At 39.4% G+C, this 22,422-nt stretch overlaps 1 protein-coding gene across 1 annotated transcript in view; it reads right to left on the bottom strand.

Moving 5' to 3' along the window:
* The window catches only part of nell2a (neural EGFL like 2a), an 87,235-nt gene that overhangs the window by 48,822 nt on the left and 15,991 nt on the right, over nucleotides 1-22,422 (bottom strand). The window contains exons 6-12 of the mRNA XM_085462335.1: nucleotides 21,877-21,949; nucleotides 20,772-20,854; nucleotides 20,255-20,383; nucleotides 17,945-18,047; nucleotides 12,490-12,581; nucleotides 10,794-10,899; nucleotides 10,121-10,249 (exon numbers count right to left, since the gene is read on the bottom strand). Of these exons, the coding sequence (XP_085318461.1) occupies nucleotides 10,121-10,249; nucleotides 10,794-10,899; nucleotides 12,490-12,581; nucleotides 17,945-18,047; nucleotides 20,255-20,383; nucleotides 20,772-20,854; nucleotides 21,877-21,949 (715 nt within the window). The remainder of the gene's footprint in view (nucleotides 1-10,120; nucleotides 10,250-10,793; nucleotides 10,900-12,489; nucleotides 12,582-17,944; nucleotides 18,048-20,254; nucleotides 20,384-20,771; nucleotides 20,855-21,876; nucleotides 21,950-22,422) is intronic.

Genomic DNA, 22,422 nt, shown 5'->3' on the forward strand with positions numbered 1-22,422 from the left:
AAGGGTAGTGGGTGAGTTTGTTGAGATACTGTTATTTACACAGGAGGGAACTATCCCAGTGATGGTGGTACCATCTGTTGTGGGTGACATTTCGGCAGGGTCACAGAGGTAAACACACATGACCAGTCAGGATGTGTATATGTTTCCCTGAGTGTGCATGTGTGCCATTCATCAAAGTGCGTGGGGGTCAGGGCCCTAGCAGGTGGGGAGCCCAAAGGCTCAGGGCTCATCCCAGCAGTGATTGGGTTTTGGAGCGGGCTGTGCTCTTCAGTCAGTGCCAATTAGCCTGCTGCCACCTTGTGACATTTAAAAGACAGCTGCAGCAATGGGATTGGTCTGCGCACAAACACAAGGTGTACTTCGACTATGCGCACACATACACACACATTCATGGCTTATGGGTGATAACACATTCTGCGTGCAAGTGGTCCAGTCCTTTTTAATCAATTATTAAAATTCTTGCTTTTGTTCTCTGCCCAACAGTCTCATTATCCTGTGGTTGCTTTATCATTTTTAAAAAATATGCATTAGGACATGCTATGTGCAATTTTGTTTTCCTTGCTGATTTTAATATTCTTAACAAAAAAATATAAAATTAGCACAAGCTAACTGGTTGTGACAAACTGACTGCTACCATCTTTGAAAGGGTGAATCTGACTGAGAAACGGAGGACAATCAATCACAGGCTAGCCATGCACTAAATCATACCCTGCTTTATCATCTTTATTGTTTTGAAACAATGAAGAGTATCATTTACAAAACAAACATCATATTGTACTACATCAGATTTCAAATTATTGATGGAGACCATAAACTCATCGGGGAAATGTTTACTGCGCTCATAAATCAGTTTTGAAGTGGGTTCCTTTTCTCATAGACTTCGATACAATTGGACTTCTTTTTGCAACCATTGTTGTGGGGTGGCAATTAGAGAGAGTGCGCGATTAAGGTGCTTCCACAGTGACTTCACTTTGTCATTTACAGTGGGGGGAAATACTTATTCGATTCTCAGCTGAATTTGTAAGACTGCTCGCTCTCAAATAAACGAGATGTGTTGAATTTCTTTTGTGGTTTCATTTTAATGGAGAGAGACAGAATATCAACTTGAAATCCGGAAAAAAAGCGCATCACGTAAAAGTTACCAATTGATTTGCATGTCATTGAGTGGAATAATTAGGTGATTAATAAACAAAACGTGACATAGTAATTAAACCTTTGTTGTCAAGTACAGCGGTTTCTTGTAGTTGATCACCAGGTTTGTACACAGTGGTTCTCGTCTAAAATTGTATGGTATGTGGCCCAAACCGTTATCACCTCAATGTGGTGAAGTCATCCTGTACCATTAACAGAAAAACAGCCCAAAAGCATAATGTTTCCACCTCCTTGCTTGACTGTGAGGATGATGTTCCTTGGCTCCAAATGAGCATTTCTCTTCCTCCAAACACGGCGGGTCGAGTTGACGCCAAAGGGCTTGATTGTGGTCTCATCTGCCCACAGGACTTTCTCCAAAGTCTTCTCTGTACTTGTGGAGTATAAGGAGTATGAGGACCGTGTGGGTTCTGAAAGATTTCATTCCATTACAATATAGGGTTGTTATTAACGGTGCTCTTGGTGACTGATGTCTCAACTGGCTTCAGATCATTACCCAGCTCCTCCCGAGTAGTTTTGGGCACATCCACCACCTTTCTCGTGATCATCCTCACTCCATGAGGCAAGTTCTTACACTCCAGACTGAGTGCGATTGTTGTTGACTTTATGTTTCGTTCATTTCCAAGTAATTGCAAATGAATGGGAGAAACTGGTTCTGTGGATGGGTGTTCTCTATATGTATAATGAGTTGAGATCCGGATTATCTGTAACTGATTGATTACTTGTAGACAGTCTGTGGGAGTTGGGGATAAAATACTTTTTGACAGTCAATGAAATTTATAACCTTTATGTAATGTGTTTTTTCTGGATTTTTTTTTGTCTCTTTGCATTAAAATAAATTACCATGAAATTTAGAAACTGTTAATTTTCCTCTCGGTATGTCCATCTTTTATATACAGTTGTTATATTTCCCCGTTTACAATTGTAATTTGTTCAAGTACGTAATTGATGTTCATGTGTTGACATGCTTGTTTTCATATATGCTGTATCCTGTGTGCATTTAAGGACCAATTCACCCAAATATCACATATAATGTATTCAAATGTTATCTTCCAGACTATTGTTTCTTTGTTTTTTTCTCTAGCTGTAAAGTTGTACTTAGTGTCCAAAATATCACAAGAACAAACAAACAGATAGCTAGGGGAACAACTCCACACCTATTGCCTGTGAACCTAAATCCTGGCTTATATATCTATATTATTACTATTATTACTGCTCTAATTCCACATCAGTAGTCAACATGTCCCACTCTTACAATGCATCATCCTTTTGCTCTACATCATCCTTCTAAGATAAACAATCATTATCACAGCAAATATGTAATAATGCACAGATTATAGGAGTCCCGAGCACTCCAGATTAAGTTTACTTCAATGCACAGCTGTTTTAGGAATTTGCCTCTATTTTAAATATCCGTTACATTTGATCTAAATAACAAATTCAGGCTCAAAAAACAGACAAGCCAGACACTCAGAAGCATTGAGGCAAACACGTCACTAGTTTTGCTGATTTGTTTATAATGAAACACAGACTACTGCTATTCCGATACTTCTGTACTTTCCGCGTCGTAAGCATTCCCAGTTAAATTCCATTCTCCAGCACCGTGCTGCAGTAGAGACGGAAATCTTAGAGGCTGATATCTTCATGGTTAGATACCTTTCATGTAGGGTGTTTTACTTTTAAATTGGATCAAATGACCCCATAACGCTTATATAGTTACCTCACTTCTTGTTGTACTATTTAACACTGGAAGTGCTTTTGTCTAAATGCGGTTCATTAAATCATGATTAATTCAATAATGAGGCTGTGCCTGCATGTAAAGCGAGTAAAGTGAGTTAATAAAATGCCACAATCTGCGATATTGTATGCACACAAAGCCCCGTTGCATACTCCACTTCTTCATTTAACACAATATTGTTCCGTTTTTAACATTTCCCATATGATTGCAACCAAAAAAATCAAACAGCTCTTATTTTTGCACAATTCTGACAGTGAATTTCTAAAGTAGGGCATTTCAAAAAGCAGACAACAATGGGAGATGTCTCTCTGCCTGCAGTCCTCTACAATGCTGAGATGAATAATGGCATTATCTCAACACGTTGAACTATACTGATTGTTCAATTTAGAGACAATCACACAGTCTGTCACTTCTCCACTGCTCGCCGCTCTGTCTAATTCTGTCCTAAACACATGCACGCATGTAGCAAAATAGGCCTTCAGTCTGACTGCTCTGTGAGAATAGGATGGAGAGAAAACTGGGCTCTTTTTCTGTTGGGGAACTCAGCGCTCAAACACACAGACAAACACACACACATACATGCAACTTCACACACACCCACACAGACTTACACAAAGGCAGGGCTAGTATCCCCCTGAGTTTTCCCTACTGCTGTTTCTATGAAAAATTTACACAGAAGTGATCTCATCGGCTATTTTGAGCGCATCTCTGACCTAGGAATGTTTTAAAGAGCTAGTATCTGCTTCTGCTTTTAGTGATCTTTGGCGTTATGTTTGACATAACCCAAAAATATGCATATGTGTACATATACATAAAGTCTTGTATGCTGTGTACCCATGCTTTTCTTTCTTTTATGTTTTTTTAATCTCCCTACTTTGTTCAATACAATAATTGCCTTAAAGTTTGAATTATAATCCCACCTACAAGTGTTGCTGCATTGAAGCTCATTAAGAATTGAAAGCAGGTGGTTTCATTCATCTTTCTTTACATCTCATTGCAGCCACAAAATGGTGCATGAACACTAACATTCTTTTGTTGAACTGAGCATCACTCACTCACACACACACACACACACACACACACACAATCATGTACTGTGTACAGAGACAGATGAAGAAAAAATCAATTGCTTTTGAGAGAACTCCATCATCAAATTGACTCAATTTCAGGTTTCTCTGTGCAGTCTTTGATGCAAAAACTAACCACAATCACGGCCATCCAATTTCATAGCAAGAGTCAGCCTGCTCTCGAGATGAATGGAGATGAATACTTGGGGCCTGAAGTGTTGATGTTGGAGGCACAGGTCTGTCTGCTTGCACTCACTTTTACGCTGGTAATGACATGGGTGGCTACATCCTTATTTCTACAAGAATGAACTGCTGAAAATGTTCAAAGAGCTTGTGTGATAAACTTGCGATCACTAAAGAGCAAAAGGAATCAAGCTGCAAACTTTTAACATGTTTTTTGAGTCTTTCAATTCACACTACTACAATACTGCAGCTGTTTCAGCTTAAGTGACACTGTTATGCTGGTTATCTTGTTGGATATATTTTTAGGAAAATGGGATATTTCTTTTATTTCCTTCCTAAAAACAATCACTAATTACAAATATCTGTAACTACATCTGTTGTGTAGCAAGCTAGCAGCTGTACTGTTGAATTAAGGTAAAACACCGTAAGGTAACTGTTGTTGTGATTTAGCACTAAATAAATAAAATTCAATTGAATTGAAATGAATTAAAGACTTGCTGGGATATTTACACTACATGTGTATGCTTCCCACATTTATTTATGTATAGTAATGTATTGTGCATCCTATAAGAACTTAATGTTGTGCTTTTATAGGTGATACTTTGTTGTTACATTGAATACTCTGTATAAATGATGCACTGATCAGTTATTCGGATGGGACATCAATCTGATCCGAACTTGAAATGCCAGGCCGAGTGTCAGTGACAGCAGACACGATCGATCTAATTCAATTTTATTTTGGTCTGTGTTTACAACTCACTACATTACCTGTGGTGGACTGTTTGCTAGCAGGAGACCTAACATACCACGAAGAAAGCTAACAGGAAAGGGTCAGTAAATATCACAGTCAGTCAGCCAGGTTATGGTAGTCTTAAATGCTTGAACTGAAGCCAACCGAGCTTCGCTTTAGGATCATAAACACGTTTCTCTCTTATCTGTGAGGGTTCTTCAGTTCTAAAAGCTGATGGGGAATAGCAGGTATTTAACCTCCAGTGGGGGGTTGTCACTTGAGGTGGCCCTGAGAGCGGTTGACCCACCCTATTATCATGCGAGTCGTAAGGGTCACATGATCTGAGGGACTTCTTAGAACTGAAGAAGTCCCTCGGATGAGAGGTGAAACCCATTCATGGACCTAAAAGAAAGCTCAGTTTCCATCAATTCAAAGTCTTAAGATGGTCAGCGCAGATATTTTATGCCTATAACACTAACACCTCTGTATGCTTGCAAGAGTTTTCCTGCTTTTATAATATTGTTACTTCACATACTTCTTGTGTGGACAACAGAGATGGGCAGTAACGCGTTACTGTAATCTGATTACTTTTTCGAGTAACGAGTAAAGTAAGGGATTACTATTGCAAAAACGGTAATTAGATTACTGTTACTTTCCCGTAAGCACGTTGCGTTACTGCGTTACTAAAACCGTGATTTTCTTGCGAGAATGTCTCATGACAGTGACGTAAGCGAGTGCGACGTTCGTGGCAACAGCTGTGTGCAGATCAACAATGGATAATATATCGAGTGCGGGAGAGAGTATGAGCGTGCAGCGTTTAAAGCGTGGAAGAACTGACCTTACTTTGAGTTTGATTCCATAAAAAGTGACAAAAACATTAGTGTCCGCTGTTCACTGAGTGGGAAGAAAACCCCTTAACTTCCGAGCAAGCACCGAGTGCGCTACCACGTAATGTGAAATTCACAGAGAAACTCGCGGATTGTTCCACTGACCGCTGCGGCACACCTGCACCAGGGTAAACCTCCGCCTACGTCACTCCTGCTATACAGGTGAAAATAGAGCAACAGGACCACTAGTCTTTGATTTTATTTATTTTCTGTTGTGTTTTACTTGCATTTATTTGAAAGACTGAGTGTAAACACAAAAAAATATTTTATTTTATGTGCTGGAATGTGCAGAAAATAGGTTTAAATGTTAAACTAATTTCTTCCAGTCAGTGAATGTTGCATATAATTAAATTTTTGCTTGATGCTCACTTTGAACGTCTACTTAAAAAATACAAATATGAAGGCAACCAAAAAGCTCAACACGAGCCTTCAAAACAGGGGTTTAGATAAGTTTAATGTAACTAATTCAACAGAAAGTTTAAATTCAGTCTTCTTGTTATTATACAAAATCCTTTGCTTCAGTCTGACTCATACTCACAATCTTCCTGATGTACTGCCTACAATATAAGCAATATTTTCAAGGTAATGGTTTAGGTATAGCATTTTAAATTCCTTTCTCCTGTTGAGAAGCTGTACAATGTTTCATATTCTATAACTAATGTTTAGTAAGTAGCAAGTACCTCCACCACTGTGGGATTTATTACTGGGCAGGTGTAAACAAACACACAACAGCAATAATGTTTAAGAAAACAAATTATTTAGCACTGTGCTAAATTATTCCTGTTGCACATTTGTTTACACTTACCTTTTGTGACACTGGTTCCAGCTCAGCAACGGCGCTGCCGTTAATGTTCGTTATTGTCCACCATTGTCTGAATGTTGTTTTCAAGGACATCATGGAGATACACTGCTATGGTGGATGAGGGTTGCATTTACTATTTGATTACAACCTGCAACCCACAGCATTACTCCTCATTAACTTAAGTCAGATAGTATCTGTAATTATGCAGATTCCCTCTGACTAATTACCTGGACAACTGCTCATATCACTAAATTAATGTGCGATCCACTGAAGCTGTGAAGTACTACTACTCAATCATTTTACACCCTTGTTACAATTTAAAAAAAAATAAAATAAGAAGCCTGTCTTCTTATGTGACACTTGAGCCACATCTTGATTACATTAGAGAGAGAGCGATGACTGTAGGCATGAACTCACGGACTGAGGGTCTAAAACTGCACAGACACAATAAAAAAAAGAAAGACCAAGAAGGCTGAATATTGACAGGGCAGCTGTCGGGGTCAAAAGCAGATGAATCTAAATAACTTTGATACCCTGTTTGCTCATTAACGCCAGAGATACACAGGGGTAGCAGTTATTACATGATGTTTGCTACATTTTTTAGTACAGGATAGCATTGGAGATGATAAAGTTATCATTTTTTAATGACGCATCTGGTAAGATTCCACCAAGATGGCAGATGAGAAATTCATCTGAAGCGCCATCAATTTCTAGGGTGAACGTTTGAACTCTGTGAGCAGGTTTTTCATAGCTTCCCCATCAACATAAAATGACCTGCTCAATGAGGTGGAGACAGTGTTTTTCAGTCGGGCAATTTAAAAGTGTGGGGCGTTCAAAAGGCAATAAAGGAAAACAGTGTCTCTTTGTGTAAAGGAAGAGCGCTGATATAATTAATCCCATTGTGTTTGACTTAAAAGCGCAGAAAGGCAGCAGACTTGTGAACCTTTGCAGGCATTTAGTAATACATGACCTCAGTGATGAGCGATCTGATGGCCAACAGAGAGACCAATAACATATGCACGCATACAAACTCTGAGCTTGTTTTTATATCAGAAATTAATCTACTGACTAAGAAGACAAACACAAGGGTCTCGAATTGTATTATGAAAAGCAGTTATTGTTGATGTGGACACAGATAATGAGAGGATTACATTTCCCATCACAACAGGATTATGTGAAAAAAAAGACCATGAATTCAACTAAGGGGTTTATGGGAAAATATTTTGAAAATGCTCCCATGTGTTTCCATTTTTTAGGTAAAAAATATAAAAAGCTGACTCTGATGAAAGCCAGGCTGTGTGAGAGAAAAGAACAGAATAGAATAGAAGAGCCCTTTATTGTCATTGTACATGAAATTGTGGAAATCTACCTTCTGTTAACAATGACAACAAACACTACGAATCAGGCACTGCTGGGATTTGAACCCAGGATCTCCTGTTTACAAGACAGACACTTTAACCAACTAAGCATAAAACCAGCAAAGTATAACATTTAAATAGAATGCAGTCATTTGCAAATTATTTAACTCTGCTGGGTTTCGGGGCCTAATTTGTAGTTTTTGTTTTTTCATAATGTGCTTTTGTCTGCTGAGGCACCTTTATCTGAGTTACAATATGCATGACCTGTAGATTATTTATCAACTGTTTGTCCTATACAAGGCACGATTCGGTTCTGATGAGATGTTATTGCTATCAATCACGGTCAATCATGTGACCTGTCACAGGCGATAAGATGCCGCTGCCCTGTGTTTCACAGTCTGATGAAGAGCAGGTGTGCTTGAAACATCACACATTAAATAACAAAATTGGAGTTTTAGGATGAGAACCATTAATTCTTTTCTATTTTTCATAACAAGCTGAAGATTTTCAAAGAGTGTTTGATTACAAGGCCAAAAAGTTTAAAGAAATGCAGGATGTGGTTTAGCAAAGCTGTCCTTGAATAAGACATCATCTTGATGGCGACATACAGTATGTTGCTCCAAAACCGGCCTTATCATTTGCATCAATGGGAAGTTACTCATATTTATGGACCTCACACTATCATCAATACTGTACAGAATGGTTTCTCTGCCATTTATGCATCAAAACGCACGCAGAGTCCATGATTTTGATTTTGCAAGCAACTATTTGCTGTAGCTGTTTGATGGCAATGTTTTTTTGCTCCCGAAGGCAGTGCAGTAACTTCAGCTAGAGAATCAGTCTGTTTTTAATGCGGTGCTACCTGAGGGCACAAAGATTATGGCCATTTAGAGCTGGTTTCTACTTGTCCCCTGTACAGCACTTTCTCCAGATTCCCTGAATCCTTTAATGACATCATGCAACCTGAGGATGAAAAACCCAAATTATCTTATTTTAAGACTGAGGTACATTATTTTTAAGTTAATCTATGTTCACCTATTTTCCCTATTAGTCGTTCACAGTGCTGAAGCCTTCTTCATCTTTTTAGTCTTTTGTTCTCTCAGTCTGACACATGTTGTCAGCATCAAAACAATTTTACATTCGACAAGTATTTATGGTTTTAATGATTTACAGAAATAGCTGCATTCTCTTTTTATTTACAGCTTCCAAACATTTTTGGGTACAGAGTGGGGGGTAACCTTTTGAATGAGATTTAGTCAAACTAGGAAACAAATAACCTGCTGCTTCGTAAAATAAAAACTATAAACATTTAGAAACAGTGACCTAATGTTTTGGATTCTTTGTGCTGGATTATCTACCAAAGGCCTGAGGCAAATTTTGTACAGTTCGTTTTATAATTCTCCAGACTGAAAAGCATAAACACTCTTTTGGAAGCTGGAAAATAAGCTGTCACACTGACTGTAAGATGACCTCTGCAGAAGTAAAAGAAAAATCTTGGCTATTATTATGTTGGCATGTCTAAAGGAAGGAAAATGATTCATATAAAACATTATAAAAATGCTGTATTACTTTTGGAACACTGAACAAGTGAATGAATACATCAAAAATAAGAAAAGTAAGAGAGAATAAAGAGACTTATATCCAGTATATCCTTTGATCAGCACGTCCTCATTTTCCACCTCGCTGCAAATGTCATCTCTAAAGCGCTTTGTCCCAAGACTTTTCTGTCTCTTGTTAGTCTGTTGGTCCTGTCGTGTACACATATCTGTGTGCACAGCTATTCCTCTCCAGCCTTAAACCCCTGTGGTTGGCACCACAACATAATATTGTCTCACCACGTATATCAAACTGTCTCTCCTCTCAGTCCCTGCCAGATCCCACCATCACCTCCAGAGTTAGCTGCTCCATTACTTCAGGTCCAGTTTCTCCTGTTCTTTCTGTTGCCAATGTTAACTTTCCATTCTGCACATTATTCTTAATTTGACAGTCTACTGTGTACTTAGCTCCTCATCATGCTTTTCACCCGACATACACTGCTAACCCCGACCACCCTTTCTTCACTCCTCTGTCTCTAAACCCTCTCCCACTCAAGTTCTCTGCTTTTCAATAAATCTATAAAACCTTCGCCTTTGTCTGGGCACTGCTTTTGGGAGCAGCTAGTTGCTAAACTTTAACACAGAGATTGTTATTCAGAACCACACTATACCTTCACAGTAGGCATTATCATCTCGCAGTGGGCGGAAGCCATCCTTACAAACACAGCAGTCTCCTGCCTCCAGGTTCACACAGTCAGAGTTCTCCATGCAGCCGTTGCCCTCTGAGCAGAAGTCATGACCTGCGGGAGGCAGGGAGGAAAAGGGTGAGACTCAGAGGATAGAAAAGGAGAGGAGTGACAGAGGCATACAGAGGCAGTCGAAAGGTTATATCATAGCTCCACACCTTTTTTTTTCCCTCCACAGTATCTTAACTGTGGTGTTTTTACTAGTATATGAGGGCAATACACTCAAATATGCTCTCTACATCTGACTTCACAGAAAACTACGCTGCACTATGAATGAGTAGGTAAAAATTTAAAGACCATACTTATTATTTTACAACTTTCAATTCAATTTTCACATGCACTTTTTAACTGCTGCAATTTATTTTAAAATAAAGGAGATCTTTCTTACAGAAAAGAACAGAAAAACTACCCAACCACCTTGTAGGGAGAATTCATTTGAAAAAAAAAAGTGTAAATGGCATGCTGAATGACCTGAAATCAAATGTCAAAATCAAACAGTTAGCATATAAACATGCTCCAAAGGTGTGGAGGTTTCGTGCATTAACAGGTCTGAATTCTTGCATGTTTTCTGAAGCATAAGATCATGCTTCTTCAATACCTCTGCAGACTTTACAGCATCTGCCACTCAAAGCAATCTGCTCCGACTCCGGACAGTTGAGTTCGGGACAAGGCTCACTGGGGACCACTCGATGCATGGTCCTGTCCTGTGAAGAGAGGAGGCAAAATCCTTGTCAGCAACTTCTTAGGTGAACTCTGCCCCCTTCATTTCCTAAGGGCCCAGAGGTAATTATATAGGTAATTATTCATCCATTGTGTTTCCTCTTTCATGGCCCCACTCTCCCTGCTCCCGCTGTGTTCATTATAAGCCAATTACTCATTGGTCAATCACATTTTTTCACCCCAAAAAAACTACCTGTGGAAAGGGAAAGAAGAAGGGGAAAGCACGCTCTTCTTCTCTTGTTATCCTCAGCAATTTACATCAGGATTTATGATGCATCTTTATTACACTAACAGTGAATCAATCTTCTAGATTATCCCTGCATGTGCGTTTAGTCAGAGTGTAAAACCTGATTATGAGGTTCTGTTTCCCTGCATGCCTTTGGCAGGCCAATGTGATGATCTCATCCTTGTACCTCCAGCTGATGCCCTTTTAGATTCCAGATTGCCACAGATAGTTCGACAAAAACAACAGACCTCCTCTGTTAATTCCTAGTGGACAAATGTTTTCCTAAGGATAACCTTAAATCAGGAGGTTAAAAAGGCGTCCTTATAATATGCCATGCACAATATGCCATGCACAGGTAAAGTGCGTGAGCCGAAAAGTCCCCAAAAGTCTTCCCCCAAAAGTCCCCAAACAACTTTCCAAACAAGCCTTGCCATCTACTTCTGGGCACCCACCACCCAAAACTTGCACCCCCAACCCAACCCACCTCCCTCGCAGCCAGCAGGCAGACAGAAGATCAGAGACGTGACAAGCAGCTGTCAGGGGAAGCCTGCAGAAGTCTGCAGCAGTGGGCTGACTGACAGCACTTCTTTGATCTGCCTGTGACTGCCAGTCAGTTAACTGGGACTACAGATGGGCCAGGTGTGGGCAAGCAAGCCAGGCAGCTGTCTGAAACTGCAGATTCTAATGGAGGTTTGCAGAATTCATGGAGGAGCTGGATGATATGATAGAGCTGGGTGATTAAAAACTTCAAATCATTTTTCTGTGATTGATTGGGCCTGCCTGGAATAATGTCATCAAGCGAATTACTCCCAAAAGTGAGCAACCCACCCATCTGGTGCACCAGGCAGACAAAAGCAAATACTTTGAATAATTGGGGAATGAATCTAATTTGGGACCACTGTGGTATCTGATGATTGGTACTGAAGAATAGATGTGGCATTCTCTGACTGACAGGTACACCTCTTTTTTACATTTTGGCCTCCAAATGTAAAATTGAGTAGTGGGATTCAGTCTTCTTTTCTTTTTTTTCTTTTTTTTTTGTAGGACAGCGACAAGACAGATCAATGACATTGAGCTAAAGCGGACAAACTCACAAGATGGGGTATTGTATCCTGCCACAGTGGGTCACACAGCGTAAGTATTTAGTAAGCTGTCATGCAGAGCAATATGGAAATTAGGAGACTTGAAGTGTTTAGGTCCATGAGGTAATGTGGGGTCTCTTTCTAAAAGACGTTCTAAAGAGCCTTCTAAATGAAAGTGGTTGCGTGTGTGTGTGTGTGTGTGTGTGTGTGTGTGTGTGTGTTTGCTTGCGTGCGTGCCTTTGTGTGTGTGTGCTGATATGACTTACCCTGCATTCAAACAGCAGGCACCTGCCAGCAGAGTCACGTACAGCTTTCTGATCTCCTTCCACCAGTTCTCTTCCACCAAATAAGCACACAGCTGTTAGCAGACACATAAATGCACACAAATAAATAATTAAATAAATAAATGGCACAATAAACAAATATTAAACAAATATGCACATAAAAACACTGTGCTTTTTAAAATCTGCGTTGGTTTATCATCTGCACAGGATAATAACCCTACATCTCCCTTTTTTAAATGGCTGTGACCTATTTTTAATTAATTAATGCAGGTCCAAAAAATGTGCTGGTGTAAGACATTTAGACAATATTTAATGATCACCAAAGAGTAGCAGAAATGTTAGCTGAACTGTGTGAAAGCCGTAGAATTACATGTGAGTAAAAAAATACAAATGAAGAATGCAACAAAGCGCTTGCAGTTGCCGGGTTTGGAGATGGAAGGATGCGAACAATGACACCTTTCATTTCCAAACAGATAACAGCTCAGTACTTATGATGCTTGAGTTTGAACAGCTGTTGAATACATTTTCATTATTTATTTTTTTTATTTTTTTGCATATAAGTATTCAGATTCTATTGATAAGGTAGAGCAGCTAGGCTCATGCTACATGCAGATCAATGATCTCCACAGAGAGCAAAGCAGGGACGGCACTTTCTTATATGGTGTTATTGTAATCTATTGTAGTTAAAACAAAAACAATTTTTATTAGCTTTTTAAAAATGTATCTGCATTTGTAAAGAAGGACCACATAATAACACAGTCTTTGCCTGGATATCCACTGGACATGGTCCCTTCAAAAAAATATTATCCATAGGTTAAGCCAGCACAAAAGCCTTCTGGTTTCTCAGATTGGCCCTTAATAAGTTAATAATGTCTTCAGCTACCAATCAGATGCAAAGAAAAACAAGATGGCCATAATTCATTTTGAATTCATAACCTCATTAATTGGAAAATAATGACTTTCTATTTGAATTTTCTTTATTGTTCTTTCTTTTCAAATTAATTCATCGGTAAAACCTTAGATCGAACCTAATGATCAAAACTGTCTCTTCATATATACACTGATAAAAAATAAATAAATAAAGGGACACACTGAAAGCAACACTCAATACGAAAAAAATCATGCTGTATACATGAGTCATATGGACTGGGTAATGTGTTTGGAAGGACAGGATGCCACGTCACTTGATGGAAATGAAAATCATCAACAAACAGAGGGCTGAATTCAAAGATACTCCGAAAATCAAATTGAAAAAATGATGCAGCAGGCTTTCAACCCAGAATAACTCAGAATAGTATTGAGTGATTCGTGTGGCCCCTAAGTGCATGTGTGTCTTCTATGTCTGACAATGTTCATCCTCCAGGAACTCCCTGCATATCCTCAGCACATGAGGCCGGGTATTGTTGTGCACCAGGAACGTCTGACATTGGTCCAAGGATGTTGTGCTGATACTAATGGTGGTCAGCCTGCCTAGCAAAGGTCTGTGCATACCTCCATGGATATGCCTCCCCAGATCATTATGGACCCACCAGGAAACCAGTCATGCTGAACCGTATTACAGGGAGCATAATGTTCTCCATGGCTTCTCCAGAACGTTTCATTTCTGGCACGTGTTCATCTGTGAAAAGCACTGAGCGCCAGTAGTGGACCTGCAAATTCTGATATTCTATGTCAAATGCCAATTAGACTCCATCATGCCAAGCAGCAAGCACAGGGCCCGCTAGTGGACGTTGGGCACTCAGGCCACACTCATGAAGTCAGTTTCTGATTGTTTGGTCAGAGACATTCACACAGTGTGCTGCTGGAGCTCATTTTGTAGCTCTGGCGGTGCTCATCCTGTTCCTGCAGATACCAGTCCAGCTAATGGTTTAAGGATCTTTTACGGCCCTGTCCAGCTCTCCTCGAGTAACTACCCATCCCCTGAAATCTACTCCATGCTCTTGTAACTCTGCCGGGAGACACAGCAAACCTTCTGGCAATGGCACGTATTAATGTGTAATTGAATTTGTAGGATCCAGAACTGCAAAAACTAGCAAAAGCAACAGAGTGGCAGCTAACAGTAAACCCATTCCTGTTTTGTAAGTTGTCTAATTGTTGTACCTCTGGTGCACCTCTTATTAATTTCATTAACACCAAAGCAGCTGAAACTAATTAATAACCCCCCCCCCCCCCCCCCCCACACACACACACACACACCCTACTGCTACTTAACTAGCCAGTTTAATATCCCAGAGGTTTAACTGACCTGATGCTATACTCTGATGAAATAATTAAAAGAGCCAAACAATCTGTCACAATATCACCCAAATTAGGGGTAACCACTTTTTCACCCCAGGAAGAACAGATGCTTCATTCTGGTTTGGAGCTTCTTATACGGCTTGAAAAGATTTGGGATCTGCATGTTCTCTGAAGAATTCCGATACAAATTTAATCTGAATTGTAAAATCGCATCATCATAACTAATTTACTAGACCTCACAACCAGCGGCTGAAATAATGAGGACAAAAGGCTCTTTAAAAAAAGGCTCATCAGAATTTTATAATCTGCTTACATCCTATCATGAGAGAGCTCACAGTTTAAGCTACATGCAAGGAACAACAATTCGGTTGCTGAAAACTAAGCAGAGGAAATTGGCATGTGTTGCAGGTGGTGAATACACTAAGAACTGGTCAATGCAAGCATGTGTAACTCCCACCAAGTTAAATCAATATAATTTAAAAAAAAAATGCACCACGCCCGTAAGCTAAATACACAGTTGATAAAAAAAAAAAATTTTAAAAAAAAATTTTAAAAATCAAATTGCTGCTAAAAAAAAAAAAAAAAAAAAAAAAAAAAAAAAAAAAAAAAAAGGGGCAGGGATAGCTCAGTAGGTAGAGTGGCGGCCCCATGATCGGAAGGTCGGGGGTTCGATTCCCCTGAACAGCTACCCTGAGGTACCCCTGAGCAAGGTACCGTCCCCACACACTGCTCCCCGGGCGCCCAATGGCTGCCCACTGCTTCACTGAGTGAATGGGTTAAATGCAGAGAGGGATTTTCCCCACGGGGACCAATAAAGTACACTTTCTTTCTTCTTCTAAAGAGACACTATTTTTCTCCAGGCTGGCAGAGCAGAAAGATTCAAATATTTTGAAAAGAGGTCAGAGTGACATGTAAGAAAATTATCTCAAACAGAAATTGCACAAGCCCTGAGCTCATTTCTACTTGGTTTATATCCAGACAAACAAAATTACTTCAAAAAAAGGAAGCAAACATTATGACCCTTGTTTTTTAAATGCCACAAAGCTAACAGCATTGTTTTAGAAAATGACCAAATGTTACAAACTAAAAAAGACAAATGATGTGAGAGCTTCCATTTGAAATAATAAGTTAAAGGGAAAGTAAGGAGTGTTAGAAATTGTTTAGGGGACCTTTCTTGAAATTCGTAGATGATGTGGATCTAACAGGAAGTTGATCTGAATTGCTGTTGTTTGTAAAGAATAGAGGCTCTTGTTCAGATTGTGAGGTTTTTTCTTGTTTCATCTGAAAAAGATTTGACTCATACTGTTCTCTTTTTGTAACTGCTGAACCCAAATCTGTGCGTCTCCGCTCAGCTGTGACCGCAAACACTAGTTAGATGTCAAGAGTTATTTAACAGTGCTGTTTAACGTGCATCACACACTCTGTCCTTATTATTTACACTTTTTTTGTGAGGCCTTTTTTTTAAAGCCCTCAGGTGAATACAGTTGAACCAAATCAAGCGTGTCAAACTCAATTAAGTAACAACAGAAGAAGTGATGGCATAATTAATATGCAGAGGGAGAAAGCACTCCTGAGTGAGGCACTGAGGAGAAGCTATTTCATGTAACTGGGGGTTCTTGGGGTGGTGGAGGTAATAATCACATGGGCAGAAAGCGTGTGTTTGATGAGCAGTTGGGGTCAGACAGATCTAGTCTGATACAAGGGGGAGAAATGATTGACACTGGAGGTCAGGCCCTATCACAAAGCAGCGTATCATAAAAGCGAAGGACTTCTGAAACAGCCATTTGGCGCTCTACTTGACAGACCCGGCGCTGTGAGATAAGCCTTTAATTTGGAGAGCAAATCATGTCTTTGTAGCAAGGAAACTTGCGGTACACTTCTCTCCAAAGCGAGAGCACATGTAATTAGCTGTGTGTTTGTCTACCTCATTGACACAAGGGAGAATAGGGATATTGAGTTTAAGGGCATTACTTGCTACGTGTTTGTATTTGGGTAACACGGCAGCAGATTTACAGTCCCGCTTAAAGCCCCTGCGTATCGGCCTAGGCCTATGGTTCCGTGGAAAAAGATGCTGACACGAGATGATTAGCATCCCAGACTAATTGTCTCTTCCTGATAGAGAGTAAATCTTGTCTATTATTTGCTTTTGCAGCATTTTCACTGTGTCATTCGCTTACAAGCAAAGCAGGAAGAGGGATGGCAGAAGTGCGTGGGTGCTTGTGATGAAGAAGCTCTCAAATGAAGTCAGCCTGCACAAGACGTGGAGTCAAATCTGCTAAGAAATACTATACACACGCACAAAGTCTGGTACATTTTTCTATCGCTCATATGGTGTGTAACCTTCAACACATCTCAGGTGAGAACACCAGTTATTGAAAACACTCAGACGTACGGTAATAAATTCCTTTGCTTAATGCATGTGCTAGATTGTGTTCTATAAGTTGGCGGGCAGTTCTTTTTGCCTCTCAAAAGAAAATATATCACATCTGTTAAAGTTTCATTTGGGATACTATCAGCAGAATGTAAAAAAAAAAAGATAATACGATAATACCCACTGAAATCCATTTTTATTGAGAGGGGAATTGAGAGAATATGAGATGCAGAGTGCTGCGGTGAAGAGGCTAATAAGAGTTCATTGCTTAGCTCAAAGTCTTTCGGAAAAAAGAAAAAAAAACAGACCCTCTATGTAGCAATGTGATGAAATGGAATTATTTATCCAGCTAGAACATATCAGTGTTCAAAAGTTAATAAATGGACATTTATGGAGACACTATTGCCAGTGTGATTATGAGCATCGTTTTAGACCCTTCACATTCCCTTCCTCTTCACTTTTCTCACAGCCTCAACATGCCATGCCATAAATAGGAACTAGTTTACATCACATGCAGCGATCCCAGATTTACTGGCTCATGTCTGTGTGACTGGTGGCCATCTGTGTTTTGAAAGCCAGCTAGTGAATAATTGATTGGTCCATGTACATGCAAAAAGGATGGACTCATCTCAAGAGACATGTTAGGAGGTAGCTTAGCAACACAGCAGAGCCCTGGTCAATTGTCAGGCAGCCCTTGTGGAGGCGTTATATGTGCTCTAAATCTGGTGATGGAGGTTGTTTTGCTGTTATGTGTGCGCGTTTGTGCGCAATTGTGTCTATGATTGTATGAGTGTAGGAGGGTGCTGAGGTTAAGGGTACTTCACTCACGCTGGCACTCCTTGCAGCAGGCACCCTTTACGTAGGCAGGCGCTGTGCCCGCCGGGCACTGAGGGGGAGGGCAGGAGATGGCCTCACATTGCACCGTGCCATTCTGGTAGAGAGAAACACAACACTTAGTTTAAAGAGTGACTAGTAGAACTCAAGTGACACTGGGCGTTTGGTGCTTGAACTGATACATATTACTTCAGTATCAACAATTCTAAAAATCTGACTATATTTATATTGATTTTCTTTTTTGGAAATAATCGCCTAAATTGGGCAAATACTACATTTTGAACAAGATATATAATAATTAGGATTTAACATTAAAAAATAAGACTGGAAAAACTGAAAAACAACTAATATCGGGTTTTACCGATACCCACAATGATATTTGGTGATTTAAAAATCTGATATGTCGGCCAATATTGTTTTTTCTTTCAAACGCAAATAGATTTCCCCAATAATTGTCCTCATTAACATAATATAACAATGCTAATTAAATATAATCTTTACTTGGAATACTCGAGAACTCCTGGCAGTACTGTTTGGTGGTAATTGGTGGGGTACTGCAGGAAAGTTACAGAGCGCCCTCTGGTGGGCAATCTATGCAGTGTCGACACTCATAAAATAGTTGAAGGGTGTTTCTCACATCTCTTCCTTTTTAATTTATGTACTGGCTTTTATAAATGATGATGAAACAGCTAATATCAAAGGCTGATATTGGCTAATAACATTGTTTCTGGACTTCAAACATACATTGGAATTTCTGTCAGCCATTTTTAAATCCTTACTGTCCAACATACAATTGAAGCTAAACACAGTGGTCCATCAATAAATTATATTTTTATGAAGCTAGTATTTGTTGATTTTTTGGTAATGATGAACTACTACATTATGTTGATGTTTCTATTATATTGTTCACCCCATTTGTATAATTGGCATAGGCTAAACGCATGCAAGGCTGCTATTGAAATTAATGCATTTTAGACTGTAATTATGCCATTATAAATACATTATAAATCACAGGATGCACAGATGTTTGCAGCTTACTCAACCCCCCAAATCCTATGTTGCATCTTCTAAATATTCAGAGGGTTCTGGCCAAGCCGAGGACTATGAATACTGTGCTGCGAATCCACTAAACTGAAGATTTCTACAGTAATCTGCATATCTAACATATTTCAATACTATCTCCTTTTCTCCGGCTGTTACTGTAATTAACATAGTTTCCACGGATGAAAGCTCTGTGACAGCAACATTTATGAACCTGATCCACATAATTGAGAACATCTTAATGCATGACCTTTGAATTTTAAAGGTCACAGCTAATTACCACACATAAGGTAAGAACATATCCCATTTAATGCCTTAATTGCAGCCCAGGAGTGGCAAAACATCTATCCCGACGAATGAAGCGATTTCATTGGATGAGTGGGTAGAACAAATCCCCTGATGATAATTATCATCTGTCAAGTGCAATTAGGTGCGGTGCACTGAGAGATATGTGATTTCCTATCTTTTGCATGTTGGGCAGTGGTGCGCAAAGTCATCTCATTGGCTGGTTGGAGCAGTTCAGTAGCAGTGAATGAGTTTCATGTTCCGAAGCTGAGTAGACTGAAAGCCAGTGAAATCTGTTTGTCGATGTAGTACAAGCACAAGATCTCCAGCCGCTTATAATTCTTCTTTTGGCAATTATTCACACTTTGTGCAGCACAAAGTAGACCCTTGAGAGAATAGCGTATTATTAAGCACTGCTGTTGATGCGTCTAATCCTGAGTACTGTGGAGGTTTTTAATACAGTATCTTTTCTTGGGTAACTAGGGCAACCCTCAAGCTAGTGCATGAAAATAATGATACTACAAGCTGTCAACAACGGTGCCCCTGCACTTTGCACCTCTACCTCACCCAAAGCCCTATCTTCACACACTTGATCAACAGGGGTTCAAGACAAAAAGGCAGCTTACAATAAGAGCAGAGAATGTATGTCTACACACAGACGCTTGCACACACAGTCGCACATCAACTGAGGCATGCACACGATACAATAAATACAACAATGCATGATTAAAAATGCATGTTGTCAGACACAAATGCATATCCCATTCATACAAATGCCCGCACACATTCATATCTCGTTCACATGCCTGCAAACATATAATCACACACAGCGAGACAAGTACATAATTTCAGACCCAGTATGTTCAAATGCACACAATCACAAAACCGAATGTCCCCTCCCCTTTCTTTTTAATGGTCAGACACACACACACTAGCATGCACGCAGAAGCAGTCGAGCACCCTTGTGAGAAGCCCCACCGTGCATGTGCAATTCCTGCAGCCATCTGTCCAGCTTTCATCCTCCCTGTAGACGACCCCCTTGACGCTGCAGGTTCTCTCACAATAGCAGCCATCCAGCCCATTCATCTTCTCCTCCGCCCTGGACAGCTGCACCACCAACACCCCCCCCCCCCCCCCCCCAAACACACCCGAAAGACAAAAACCAAGTAGAAAAGAAGACATGAGTCAGCCTCATTCTATGTCTATATTCACATGAAAAAAGGAGCTTCAAAAGCAAACCAGTAGCATCACAAAACTCATACTATTAACACCTCATACACTCTCAGTCTCTCCATCAGAAGAGAAAAGAGTTCATTAATAGGCAGAGCCAAATGTTAATACGGCTCTGAATGCCTGTTGCAGTGAATGTTAATAACAGAACCGTACTGACAAGGGGATATATTTTACTCATTTAATTCAAAGGAGCAATTACCGTTCCTCTCTCTGTTTTGGATTAAATGTCAAATCAGCACAAATAACATACACATTACATTACCTTGCTGGATGTTTTTGCAAGTATATCCTGTAGCTCCATGATTTTCTGCACTAGTCCATGGAAATCATTGCAGGTTGGACATGCTGACATACAAGGAACAATACAAAAGTAACTTAGGTACGTGCAATAACGTGGTCATCATTTCTAAAAATCTATGTTAACTGCATCATAACTATAGCAGATAAAAACCTGTCTAACCATATAACAGTTTTTAAACACGTTTAATAGTAGAAACAGTTCAGTAGTTTAACAGTAATAGTTAATAATTAATAATAACATTAATAATACTTGCTAATGTTTTTTTCTTTGAAGGAGGAAATTTCACTTGTTATTTTATATTACAAAAAAATGTCCTCTTTGTAAAAGGGTGTAATTTACTGGAAAACGCATTAAGCAAACTTTTTGAGGGACAGGAACATATAATCCATGTGAAAAATCATTTTAAAGCATGAGGTGTGGGTGTGTGGTTTTCACTCTCTGCAAAAATAGTTTTTGTCTGCAGAAACTCTAATAATGAGATAGGTAAAACAGCCACCTGGAATATAAAAAAGGTTCCTAGTGAAAACACATCATCATAGCGCACAATAAAACATTTCACTGTACAACCAGTGATTGAATGGGGAAAAAAACATTGCATCAGAACATTTCTAAATCAAATAGTCTCACAGATTGCCACTTAAAAGTAATGTGAAACCGATTTCTGAAATATGCCTGATACAGTTTATTTCATCTAGCATATTTTCTCAGATAAAATTTCACAGCTTTTTGCACTGATATAAACAGCTGGTTTCTTTGTCCTCGCAAAACTGAATAAAACTGAACCATCATCAAAATCGTGGCAACAATGAGGATAACGATCACACAAGAAAACCCACTTTTTGCTGATTGACTAACTGCAAAACACCCCACAACTGTTAAACGCCTTAGCGCTACTCAGGATTTAAAAATACTACTAATAATAAATAATAATATCAAATAAATACAAAATGTACGTTTTATCTATACTGTGATCTAAAAGTGGGATTGCAGGTAAATAAGTTAAAATCGGTGTAAACTAAGTTTGAGGGTTATTCAGAATCAACAGTAATGGGATTACTGCACTCACTTCTGTTAAGGTCTGGACACTGTGAGATGTAACCCTGTGGCATCACCAGGATCTCCACGTCCTGCATCACTCCCTACATACACAGACATAACAACCTTTTGATCATAGGGAGTAACACCTCATGCTAAAAAGAAGAAAAATATAGAAGAAACATCAAGCAGGTGTAGTAAATACATGAGGACTTTGAGAGTTGGGAGTGTGGGTAGGGTGGTAATATTTCTCTAAGTTGTCTAACTAATTAATGTTTGAGATAATGTGGGACCCAAGCATATGTATCCTCACAAAAATAAACAGGTAGAATTGTGTTTTTCACTGTGAAGTATGACAGACAGGTTGTTGGGTGATTGTTGGATAATATGTGTCCCAGACTGTCGCTCTGATCAATCATCTCATATCTGCAAACCTACAGGAGGTTAATTATGTGGCCAATTTAGCTGGAACGTGGATTTTTTTTTTTCCAATCTCCTCTGATAAGCATAAACAGGAGATAGAGATTCAATCATTTCACAAGTCCAAATTGTCCTACGTCCGAATCCCAAACACATA

Source organism: Copadichromis virginalis, linkage group LG7, assembly GCF_057382275.1.
Source record: "Copadichromis virginalis isolate Kocher_CV1m ecotype Utaka linkage group LG7, C_Virginalis_male_GT1.1, whole genome shotgun sequence".
Taxonomy (NCBI): domain Eukaryota; kingdom Metazoa; phylum Chordata; class Actinopteri; order Cichliformes; family Cichlidae; genus Copadichromis; species Copadichromis virginalis.